This window comes from Rhea americana, unplaced genomic scaffold (assembly GCF_003343005.1).
Source record: "Rhea americana isolate MKP2758 unplaced genomic scaffold, rheAme1 scaffold_9, whole genome shotgun sequence".
NCBI lineage: Eukaryota > Metazoa > Chordata > Aves > Rheiformes > Rheidae > Rhea > Rhea americana.
Window position 1 is genome coordinate 5,442,566 of NW_028187088.1, and position 12,454 is coordinate 5,455,019.

General features: G+C 39.3%; 1 protein-coding gene across 1 annotated transcript in view; it reads left to right on the plus strand.

Annotated features, from left to right (window-relative positions):
- Positions 1-12,454, plus strand: part of MICAL3 (microtubule associated monooxygenase, calponin and LIM domain containing 3) — a 182,787-nt gene that overhangs the window by 66,822 nt on the left and 103,511 nt on the right. Inside the window, exon 4 of the mRNA XM_085324197.1 lies at positions 7,971-8,346. Coding sequence (XP_085180323.1) covers positions 8,083-8,346 — 264 coding nt within the window. The 5' untranslated portion in view covers positions 7,971-8,082. The remainder of the gene's footprint in view (positions 1-7,970; positions 8,347-12,454) is intronic.

Genomic DNA, 12,454 nt, shown 5'->3' on the forward strand with positions numbered 1-12,454 from the left:
TACTCTTAGAGACGACACTGCTGTGAGAGACTTGGAAACTACTGCTGTGTAGTGAGACCACACAGTACACGTTTAATGTACATCTTTAAGGGGAGAGGAGAAGTAGATATGGTGATTTGTGTTACATGAGTAGGGTACGAAAGTCAGTGATTATAAACACACTGTGGATTTTCTTTTGGCAGCAGTGAAACATGAGCAAGTTGGCCTGCTGATAGAATTTAGGTTTGTTGGGGACAGTGACAGATGGACATATATGATGGCTGAGGTGTAGAGTGCTGGATGTACTGACAGTAAGTGGATAGTGAAGGCGAGTGCCAGGTAGGGAGTGAGTTGTTGGTTCTGACCTAGTTGCTGAGTCTTTGAGATACTGCTGGTGTAAGCCTTATTTTTTTTTATGAGGATTTGTATTTAGTTCTAAAGCCCCAGAGGCCTGGGTTTAAGGTCCAGTTTCTGAGGTATGTTTCCATGCTCTGCATGTGTATTTTAGCTAGTGATTATAAAGGCTAGGCTTGCACCCACAAGTTGTTGCATGGTCCCAGCCCTTCCTGAACTTTTCCTAGAATAACGTTTGGGGCTGTTTTGTTTTCCAAGTTCAGCAGTCTCTAAGTGAAGTGTTTTGTGAGTTGGAGAAATCTTTGTGACTCTTAAATTCAAATGACTGTTTACTTTTGTTTCTTGGCTCCCAAAATATTCTTGCAAGGTGTATATTAAGGAAAAAAAATTTTAAGTCCTTCTGGTTTTCATATTCAGTCTTCCTGAAACAGGAAATACATCCCTTAAGTAATTTGTTTGTACTGACCTGTGTGGTATGTTCAATTTGTGACACCTTGGCTAGTTGAAGCATATGAGAGAGGGGGGATGGAATTATCAATTTCCCTTTTCCTCCAGTGCTTCCTTCCAGAAAGTGCCTGCCTTTTTTACACACCCATAATAACTGAAAGTTGGAAGCAGCACAAATAAAACTTGCTCTTCTGTGTATGTTTTTAATGCCTGTAACTGGAAATACTGTGGGGTGTGTTTTTTGTTTTTTTTTGTTTTGTTTTGTTTTGTTTTGTTTTGTTTTTTTGGTTTGTGAGAGCCTGGTATTTACCAAACAAGAGGGATTGAACCTTGAAGTTAAAAGTTCAGGCAGCCACCTGCCTTAATTAAGATAAATTTCTTTTATAAATTTGCTTTCTTACATAAATATAAAAATAGTTTCATGTGGGTTTCACTAGATAGTTCATTTCTTTCGTGAGGTTTCTAACATATTTCTAAAAATATGTATCTGGGCTCTATGTGTTTCCTCACTGTATCCTGGAATAGCTTGGGGGGATCAGAGTGCTAACAGAATTTGAAGACCTCAGAGGACTTGGATCTCCAGGCTGTGGAGGTCATTCTAGCCTGTTTGTTGCCTCCAATCTCCATTCTGTTACAACTCTCTAGGTGGGTCAGAGCAAAGCTCTTGTTCTTCTTTAATGTTTAGTAATGCTTTTTTGAGAATCTTCTTTTGCTGTATCCTGTATGATGTCAAAAACTGGTATCACTTGCTGTGCTAAGAAGATTGATTTGTTTTTTACCTCCTTTGGGAGTCACAGAAGTAAAGTTCTGTGAAAGTGTCATTCCAGTCATTTCTTAGAGGTCTTTTTATGGTGTTCTCAGGTACCATTTGAGGAAATCCAGAGAAGTACAGTTTGTAACATTGGATAAGATCTAACTTTAGGATGGATTTCTGTGTTGAAGCATAACAGCAGGAAGAGCTTCAAAGCACTTCAAATGAGGAAATGACATTTGACCTTCTTAACCTTTTAAGTGGTGGACTGAGACGCTACCATGTGTCTCAGCCTAGTAGGATGTGAAGTGATTGTGAACTTAGCTTAGAAGTGGGATGTGTACTACTCTCTAGAAAATGCCACTATCTGCTTGCCTCAAGGAGTGGGATATGGTGTTTATGGGAAATGCTTGTAGGGTGAGGGCTCCCTGCGTTGAAATTGGACTTGGTGAAATGTTGGCACATAAAGGTTCTGTGGCAGTTGTTCAGAAATACGGGGTGGCAAGCTGGAGATAGGGGTAAGTTCCTGGGCAGGGGAAGCAGCCTCCAGTATTTAGGGTGATACAATCTGGGAGGAAGTGGAGGCAAACTCTGCCATTGTGTTGCAGTGGGTGCACCAAGAATGAACCTTGTAAAGAAAGGTGAATTCCAGAGTCCCAGAACTGAGACTGAGAATTAACCTCTCTTCCAGAAAAGCAGGCTTTAGTAGAGCACCAGCTTGGCGTAAAATCTGGGAAACTGTGTTGTTGGTACTTACCCTTTATTGTAAAGTGTTTGGAATGCTTTGGGTGAAAATGCTGTGTAGCTGCCTGTCCTTAGTGTTCTCTCATGGTAGAGTTTAAGTCTGTACTGGGAAGAATCTTAGGAGAATCTGTGAGAGAGGCATGGATTTCACCACCCGGATAACAAATGCAACTTTTGCTGTCCTCTGTCTTTGGGTTTGGGGATGCTTGTAAAAGGAAGTGTTCCTCCCAGGACTTCATGTTGCTCTGCTAATGGCCACACCCCAAAGTGGAAGTTTGTCCTGACGCTCTTGTTTCTTGTGGGAAGTAGTACTATGTATTCTCCGCGTGAAGGCACATCTTCTTCTTTGAGAAATACAATATTTGCTGTGCATGTGAAGTACTATGTAGTTTTTTAAAGCACAGTGGCAGTTCCAAGACCGAAAAAAATGTGTTCCCAGCTTCCCAAACGTGCAGTTGGTCCTAGGTGGGAAGGGATCACTGTACTGGTTGCGGTGCCTCCATGTAAAGATTCCAGCTGTGAGGGATTTCCCTAGTAAGCGACTGTCACAGATAGGTTGAATCATTTAAGCTGGATGTACTTGCGGTTTGCCTATAATATGACAGCTATGGCCTACTACTTCCTTACCACCTTATAAGGGGAGGACAAGTGGGCAGCTGTCTCTTCCTTCTCCTTGGTTTCTGTTCTTTTTTCCCTCTTTCATGTGGTTGGGAATCTCTGGTTAAGCACCCTTTATGACTCAAGAAAACTGCCTAAAATAGCCAGAGGCATATAAAATTTAGAGTGACTAAGCTGAGCAGCTTTCCCCCAAAGACCAGAAGGAAAAAAAGCCCAGGTAGAACATTTTGGGACATTAATTTTGATCAAGATGAAGGAAGGGGAGAGGTGGTCTGTTTCTTGGGCTCCTTCCTTATGTAGACGATCTTTCAACATAAGGAACCTGTTGTGATGAAAGGATAATATGTAACACCAGCAAAACAGTATGCCAGATGAATTCATGTAGCTTAAAAGTTTTAATATGTAGGTCTGATGTATTCAGTACTCATTTTCTGTCACTAAAGAAATGGTTAGTAGTGAACAATGTAAACATTTCTCTTCAGTACCTTAGTATAAGTTTGAGAACCAAACTACTACCTATAGCTGCCCCTGTGCTCATGTATTTCTGTGTTCTTGGATGTAATTTGCATTTCTTTCGAAATCGTAACTGGAACATTTTCTTGAAGTGAGAGTTGTGTGTGAGCTGTTTATATATATACTTTGATCTTCTCTTTAGGAAGAATGGGTCCTGCATTTGCAACTTAGTTCATATTTGGACTCTCTCTTTTCCTACTTCTGTTCCAACTTGAGAATTAGAAAGGAAAAAGATGGATACCAAAAGGATTCACCCTCCCATTTCTGCCCAGCAAATCAGGTTTAATGAGTGTATTGAAACAGAAACATCCGTTTGCCAGTGTATTTGCTTGAGTACTCAGTTTTATGAACCAGAGCAGATCTGAATACCATCTTAAAACATACCGTGTGCAATGCTGACATTCCTTTTCTCCATCTGGTGTAAAAGGGAAGCTGCAAACAATGGCAGCCACACCCTTGGTCCTCCTGCTTTCCTATTTCTTGTCTGCATAATACAAGACTAAAATAACTGCAGATTTTATTTTTATTTTTTTCTTGTAGAAGCTGTCCTTTTGCCATGTGTTCTGCAGCCTTATAGCTGCCCTAAACCTGTACTTTTGCTATCTGTGATGACTTAGGATGTGATGAACATGTTGTACCAAGGGCTATTTCTTTACTTTTAGCTAAAAGTAAGATAAATCAAATCCTGGAAATGAAAACAGAGCTTTTTCAGTTGTTGGAATAAATACTTTTTTAGTACGATTTCCTAAAGAAGGAAAGCTTACAAGATTGACCTGCTTGTCCATCTGCTTTTTAGTTCACCCTTAATAACTTTTGAACAATTTCATCCAGATTTGACAGTGAATTAAACTCTTGAAGATAACTGATTTCCTACAAGTGTCAAGAAAACTGTTGGCTGGCTAGAGAAGAGAGACAAAAATAGGTGTCCCCACTGTGTCCAGCATAGGCTTAACAATAATCTGTTCTTAGGCTTTTGCTGGCCAAGTTGCCAGTCGTTGCGTAGGTATTAGAGTAGACTCAGTTTTCCAGAGGATGTTACTGAGTTTTTCTTAGGCAGAAGTGCATAGGGCACATTGCCAGGGAATTGGAAATATTATGGAAAGGATGAAATCAATGGGAACTGAGTTTATTAGCGCATTCACTGGTTTTACAGTGAATGGAAAAACTTGCTTTCTAGATTTCGTGCAGTACTGCACGTTTGTTGATCTCTAAATGCTAATAAATTTGTCTGTCTTGTCAAGGGTGGATCTGAGGTGTTTGTCTAGTTGTGAAATAGCCAAAATGTAAAAAAAGCATTTGCAGTGTGATCAGAGAAACTCTGCATTCTAAGCAGAGCTGGACAGTTATTTTGGCAGATGTTTTACTAAAAATGCTATTTCGAGCTAGATGAAACAACTATTGAATTTGGATGGAATTAAGTCAGTAGTTTTAGCCAGAACAAAAATGGAGAAAAATGCTGGAAAACTATTCCCAAACTAAAATACCTTATTTTTCCAGGCTCAAATCACAAGTTAAATGCATCTTTTTTAAAAAAAATCAGGGTGGAAGATGTAGGGAGGGTGACTCCTATAAAGTAGTAATGGAGATGGATTTGTCCAGAATATAGGAGGCATATATTTGCAAAGCAATCTGCAGGAATTTGAATTTGCATGATTAAATTCATTATACGCATCATTTGCAAAACCTTATTCCAGTCTCTTGCACTGGGCAGGAGTAGGGGTGAGTTTTCCAGGCACTGAACTTGCTTTCTCATATTCGCAGTTGGTAAAATACAAGGCCTGAAACAACACATCTTTGGTAATTGTGGGAAGGGGAAGGAAACGCCACCTGGAATTATTCATTGCCTGTTTCTCTTTTTTTCATTGGTTGCTTTTGTCCTGGATGTGAGCTGGAGATCCTGAGCGTACTTGTAGTCATGAGTCAGTGACAACCTCTTGCTATTATTGTAAATAGCAACATGAACACTGTTCTTGCATGCTTTTTTTCGCAGGCTTTGTCTTTCTCTCCCAACACTCTTGCCAAGGAATGTGCAGAGCTTCTGAGTCAGCAATCAGCTGCCTGAGACAAAACATGCAGGATACTGCAGACTTGCAGAGTAGCCAGCAACGCATACAAATACACTGGAAACCTGGCAAATAGTTCTTGCCTGCCCTTGCTTTGCCTCCTGTAATTTCCATGGTCTCTGACGTGTTGCTCTCCAGTTCCGAGGGCTTTGAGTGTTTGCATCAGGAATGCAGAGTTTTGGGAGTGACTGATCGCAGTGATTGAAGCTTCTGTACAGAAAAAGCAGCTCTATTTGACCTGTGGGCATAACTGACTTAATAGCCTTTTACAAAGAGGGATGTCGGCAGAACTTCAGAATTAACATGCCACTCAGGCTGAGCTGTGTAAAATGACCTGCTTTTGCAGGTTTGTCACCTGGCTTGGCAAATCTTGAATGCAAAGCATTAAATTCCTGGAGTGAAAGTAGATTGCATTTTCCCTTCAGGTGCTGTCTTAATACAGAAGCATGCTGCTTTGTCCTTTTGTCTGGTGAAAGGAAGCCAGAATAAGGGAACGAATCCTGTGTTGTCCTTGCATGTGGATGAATTAGTAATAGACTGTGGACTAACAGACTTAAACTGCTACTCCACTGAATTTAGGTCATGTAGCTTTTATTACTTACTCCTAGGAAATGTTTTGTCAATCATCTTAAGTGCTGGTCTAAAGTGAGTGTTTGGGTGGTAGAGTGCGAGTGACGGGAAGCAACACAAAATAGTGTTCAACTTGCAGTACTGCGCTGATTGCTGAGGCATGGGGAGTTAGATTTTTTGTATTTTATTGCATCTCTGTTACGCAGATGCACCCATCAACATTAAGTGATTTACGGGAGTTCTGTATAACATTGCTCTTGAGAATAGCAGAGGGATCACAGGCTAAAAACACAGTGTCTTAGACTTCTCGACATGTGCAGTAGTTACTCAGAGCTGCAAGCCTGGAGCACATGTCCAGCTTCACAGCAGTGAAATTAATATTAAAAATAAGGGAAGTAGTTAGTTCTATACTGCTTAGTGAGCAGTGCTGATATGGACATGATATCACTGTCAGCCAGTCATAAGTACAGCTTCATTTATTTTGAGTCCTCTCCGGCAGTTTTCCTAATAAAGTCAGACTTACGTTCTCCAGTATAGCCCTTTGTTATAGTCTGGCTTCCATAGGAGAACTTTTTATTTTTATTTTTAATAATAAACAGCTTGAGACTATATGTAGAGGTATCGAGGTCTCCTTTGCCATTTTAAAATATGACTAAATATGACTAATAAATACAGTGTTAAAGTGGAATGCGGGAGTGCCCAAAGAAACCGCTGCTGAACTGACATATTGGAGGGGAAGAGACAGGAGCTGTAATGTTTGACTTGGCTTCCTGTCTGCTGGAAGCCGGAAAAGAGCTGGTGAGAATCTAAAAGGTTTTATCTGAGTCCACATATTTCCTTTTTTACCTTAATACCCTTTGCAAAAAAAATCAAAACAAAACAAAAAAAACCTCCAACCCACAAAAACACCTCAGAAGTGTTTTCAGTTCTATAGTTCCAACATCTATTTCAAGCTAAAAGCATGCTTTGTATATATGCTGCCCTCCAATTTGAAGATAAAAATCTGTGGGGAGGGAGGGTTCTGCAAATCAAAATAAGTTGGAAACCATGGCACTAGAGGAAATAGTATGAGAATTCCATGAGAATAGTGCATCAGCCAGATGCCACTGTTATGCTACTTATTAAGATAGGAATATGCACATAGAGACTAGATGAGACAAAAGTTGACATTGCTTGGTGCAACACATCTCCCAGACGTTTTTTCAGTCTTGATATCTTATCTTAAGCATTTGATTGCTATTAGCAGATCTAACTTATTTCCAGGAGTACAGTAGCCATCATTGCTTTTAATAAGTTGCTGTGCAAAAATAGTCTTTGCAAGGACTCTCAAACAGAAATATCAACCTGTAATGTGCCATCCTCTTTCCTATTCTCTACTTACCATGGGCAAACATATATGTCATTTTTGAATGAACTCAACATTGTTTTACTGCTGGGATCCTATCTCCTAAAATATTTCATGGTAGTAGTGTTTTCGAGACTAGCATGATACCATTGCTGCGGTGTTAATCTTGTTATCACAGTGACTGTTACATTAATAATGGTACATACAGTGTTTGTTTTAAAATGTCCTCCTGCTTCCACATGTAATGTAACACCAGCCAGTTTATTTGAAACTTCTCTGCTCTTCATGTGAAACAATTTTTTTTTTAAAAAAAGATCTTTCTAGAGAATGGGTCAGATAAAGTATTCTGTTACTTTATAGAGATGAGATGCTTCGCTGTTGGAAGTGAGGCTCAGTTAGCTTTGGAGTGCTGTAATTCAGTGCAGCTGGACAGGAACCTTGGGTGTATTGTTTAGTTGGCTCCTTTAGGACTGGTGCCTTATTAGTTACTGAGACTTCACACTTCCAGTTCAGTAGGCACAGCCGTAATTTTGGAAGGAACAACAAAGATCAAGCTCAATTGTATTTGGTCCCTTTTGTTTTACAGATTAATAATGCTTGTAAGCCAGAGGTGAAAGTGGCTCAGCAGTGCAACATCAGGAAGTCTGGCAGACTGGAAGAGAACAACTGCCCCCCAGGGTAGCTGCTAAGTGTGAAGCATGGAAGAAAGAAAGAACGAGAAGGTGAACCAGGCTCATGTTCTCTTCGACAGATTTGTCCAGGCTTCAACTTGCAAGGGAACTCTCAAGGCTTTCCAAGAGCTCTGCGATTACCTAGAACTAAAGCCCAAGGACTATCGTTCTTTCTATCACAAACTCAAATCCAAACTAAATTACTGGAAGGCCAAAGCCTTGTGGGCCAAATTGGATAAGAGGGGCAGCCATAAAGATTACAAGAAGGGGAAAGCGTGCGCCAACACAAAGGTAAGGAAAGTAATCCTCTCTAGACATTTATTCATGGGAGCCAAGACAACTATTTTACCTAGTTTGTCTCTGAAATACATAAGAAAACGGTTAGATGTAGGAAGTTTTTCCATTACTATTTCAAAATTACTGGTAATTAATTTAAAATTAGATTCTGTGGACCTACTTTTGAAAAGTCTGGCTTTAATATAGATCATTTGTTCCTGTGTACTCCATTGTAACTACTTTACATGGGGAAAGTATTCAAAGCTATGTCAGTGTGGACTTGTTGCTTATAGAATCTAGTCTCGTTGAAGGTTGCAGTTCTCAGATGAGCGAAATTATTACGAGATTAAACATGATACATACAGGTRATTTTATTACAAGATTAAAACAGAAAGACTTAAGTGATGCTTCAGAGTTAGGCTTATCCACAAAGAAAAAACAATAATGAATTGGAAGACTATATTAGATCTGGATCTGTTACTACTTTCAGGCGGACAATCAAATTTGAAAACCAGTGGAATTGTTGATTGAGAGTTAAATACTAACAAATTATGACTATATTGTAAATCCTAAATCTTCCCTGGTCTTGGAAGAAGTGAAACTATATGAAAGGCTGTGTAGTAAAGTGGCTTATGTTTTTACGAGAAAGAGAATGAGTAACGTGTGGAAGAGTGTAAATATATTTTGACTTACATGAAGTAATAAATTAAAAGAGTAATATTATGTCTGTGTTCTGAATATATCTTAGTGGGCAAGACTGCATTTGTTAACACAGAAGAAGAGGTTGCTTCAGTAAGAGAGATGCACCATGAACAAGAGATTTAATGGAAGAATAATTGCATGACTTAGACATTACTTGATTATGAGAGCATGCAAAAAAAGAGATCTCAGTGGAGGTTGACATCCAGTTGTGAATGATGTTCAGAAAACTGATGTTGACATGATCTAGAGGGGAACTGGTTAGGTGTGCTTGGAAGGAAGCTAGAGCTCCATTTTACCATGTTGGGAGATTTTAGCTTGGACAAAAAGAAATCACATCTGAATTGGAGAAAGTTCTGTGAACTTTCAGCACTGACAAGTTGATTGAACTATTTCCCTGTGGATGAGATTATGCAAACGTGAATTGTAGAGGAAGAGAGGAGAAGGAGACGAAAGACAAAGCTCCGTGGACAGTCGGAGGTGAGAGAAGTGGGGGAAACTAAGGAAGTCCTTCAGATGGTGCACTGAAAGAATAACTGGAGACATACTAAGTGTTAATAAAAGAAATAAAAAAGAACACACTTGGAAGAGCTACAATGTATCCAACTGTCTTAAAACTGTCTTTTCAACTTTAGTTGAACTTAGTTGAAACTTCAGTTGAAAAGTATGTAGAAGCAGTAGAGGAAAGACTACGGGAACTGATGTCTGACTAGGAAGAATTTGCTAGAGATTTTATGTAGTTCAGAAGTTCAGTGTATTTCCTGGGTCAAGGCCAAGCTGGAGAGAGTGTAGAATGGAGTGAGTGAAAAGGGATCAAGAGAGTGATTGCAAAAGTGGCACTTGGTGATCTTGGAGATGAAATGGGTATGAGATAAACAGAGGGCTTCACTTGGCCCTGAGTTGCCCTCTTTTAGTGACGAGAGACACTTTAGAACTGGCTGGTAGTGCTGTGGAGCTAGAGGACCAGAGCAGGTGGGCATGGTGCAAGCGTGCTGAATTGCTGTCCGGATGGGGCAGGGGATTATGCTGTAACACTCTCTTCTGTGTGCGACAAGACAAAAAAAAAAGAGACAGAGTGGAGGAAGGGACGAGGAGAGTGGAGACCAGCCGTAGAGCAATTTGCCAGTGCTTCTAAGATATATTGGAGAGATACTATATAAAGACTCAATTGACAGGGGTGGATGATGAACAGGTTCAAGGTCACAAAAGAAATACCGAAACACATAGGACAGTGGATTTGGGATTCAAGTAATTTTGAGTAGTGAAATTATATAGATGAAAGGAAGTGAAACTTCCTTAAGTGGAGATCTGAAGATGGTAGGGTTTAAAACAAAGATTTAGATTCTACCCATGTTACCAGAGCAAATGCCTCTCATTTCTGTAGTAAGCTTAGCTTCTATGTAGTAAAATATATATCAGTTTTCAGGAAATTTTAATATATTGGAAGAGATATGGAACTGAGGCTAACAAATAATAATTATTTTTCCTGTGACAGTAGGGAGAAGATGTCATCCTCTAGAGTTCAACTCTTGCATGCCAGCTTAAAAACTGTGCAGGGATTAAGTGCCAAGAGCAGAGTTCTGTGGTTAGGATCATAGAATTACAGAATTGGTATGGTTGGAAGGGACCTCTGGAGATCATCTGGTCCAACCCCCCTGCTCAGCACGGTCACCTAGAGCATGTTAGACAGGGTTGCATCCAGGAGGGCCTTGAATATCTCCAGAGAAGGAGACTCCACAACCTCTATGGGCAACCTCTTCCAGTGCCCTGTCACTCTCACAGTGAAGAAATCCCCCCTCGTATTCAGGCAGAACTTCCTGTGGTTAGCCAGTGCCCAGGGTAACCAGAGTTCAGATAATCAGGGCTATAGGTCTTGAAAGCAAGGATTGCATATGGTGGTTTGTTCAGTTGTAAATACTTACCAGAAATGTTTTACGCTGTCCCCCATATACATTCAGCCTAGACACCTTGAAGGGGACCAGGGAGATAATTCTCCAGCTGAGAACTTACCTTTCTTCATTGACAATAGAAACAATGCAGCATTTCAATCTCATTTGATGTTAACTTTAACATTACCATATTGATACTGCAAACTTAATATAACCTTAATATAATCTGGAAAGTTCAGCAATAAGTATTCCTAAGTGATGAGGTTGCTCTAATGCATAGAGTTGCAGCAGTTGATTTGAGTCATCATGGGGAGAGGGAACAAGGAGCAACCATGATGGTCTTTATTTACTTGGCCATAATTGACACCTCATATATTTACTGCCTGCTAGGATTTTAGAGCAATATTTGTACAGGAGATCTGGAACTGGAAAAGCATTAGAAGGGAAAAGGGGACAGAATCTTTTTTTCTTCCTTTAATTGTGCTTAATGTTTGCTGTGTTTCAAAACAACGTAATTTAATAATTTTTTAGTGGTAAAAAATGGCAAGCTTGGCCATGAATTACTTCACTGGGTGTCATGTATTTTACATCTAGAATGTCTAGAGCTCTAAACATAACCTAGATGTTGTTGATCATATCTTCATATGTGGATAAAAATATTACAAAAAGGTAAGTAAGTTTTTCCATTACTATTTCAAAATTACTGGTAATTAATTTAAAATTAGATTCTGTGGACCTACTTTTGAAAAGTCTGGCTTTAATATAGATCATTTGTTCCTGTGTACTCCATTGTAACTACTTTACATGGGGAAAGTATTCAAAGCTATGTCAGTGTGGACTTGTTGCTTATAGAATCTAGTCTCGTTGAAGGTTGCAGTTCTCAGATGAGCGAAATTATTACGAGATTAAACATGATACATACAGGTGATTTTATTACAAGATTAAAACAGAAAGACTTAAGTGATGCTTCAGAGTTAGGCTTATCCACAAAGAAAAAACAATAATGAATTGGAAGACTATATTAGATCTGGTTCAGTTACTACTTTCAACAAATTGCAGGTTGGACATTTATTCAATATATAAGTCTCTTTAGGAACTGAATTGCAAATAGCTCCGTGTTGGGCTTGCCTTTTTTCTATATGCCTTCAGGTTCCCAGAACTACTGAATAAGCAGTGTTGTTATCCCACACTTCCCCTTCCTCTAGACTTGGATCTCTGCCCTCATAGTTATGTGACTTTTTATCTTATTTTGTATTTGCATGTCAGTTGTTACCTCTTCATTACTGTAACCTGAACTGTTTTATTTCCAGCTTTATCATTCTAGCTTTATATTTGTCATTTCAAATAGTTTGCAGAATACATTCCCCAGTGAATAACCGAGTAAAATGTGGTAAGCTGTAAAAATGGACATATGGGGACTATGAAAGAACAAAAATATTTTATTTCAGGTTTCATTTTATTTTCTGCTGTTTGATCCGAAGTTTAGGTTCTGAGTAATTTGTGACATACAGCTGAATTTCCCAAATGGCTTTGTT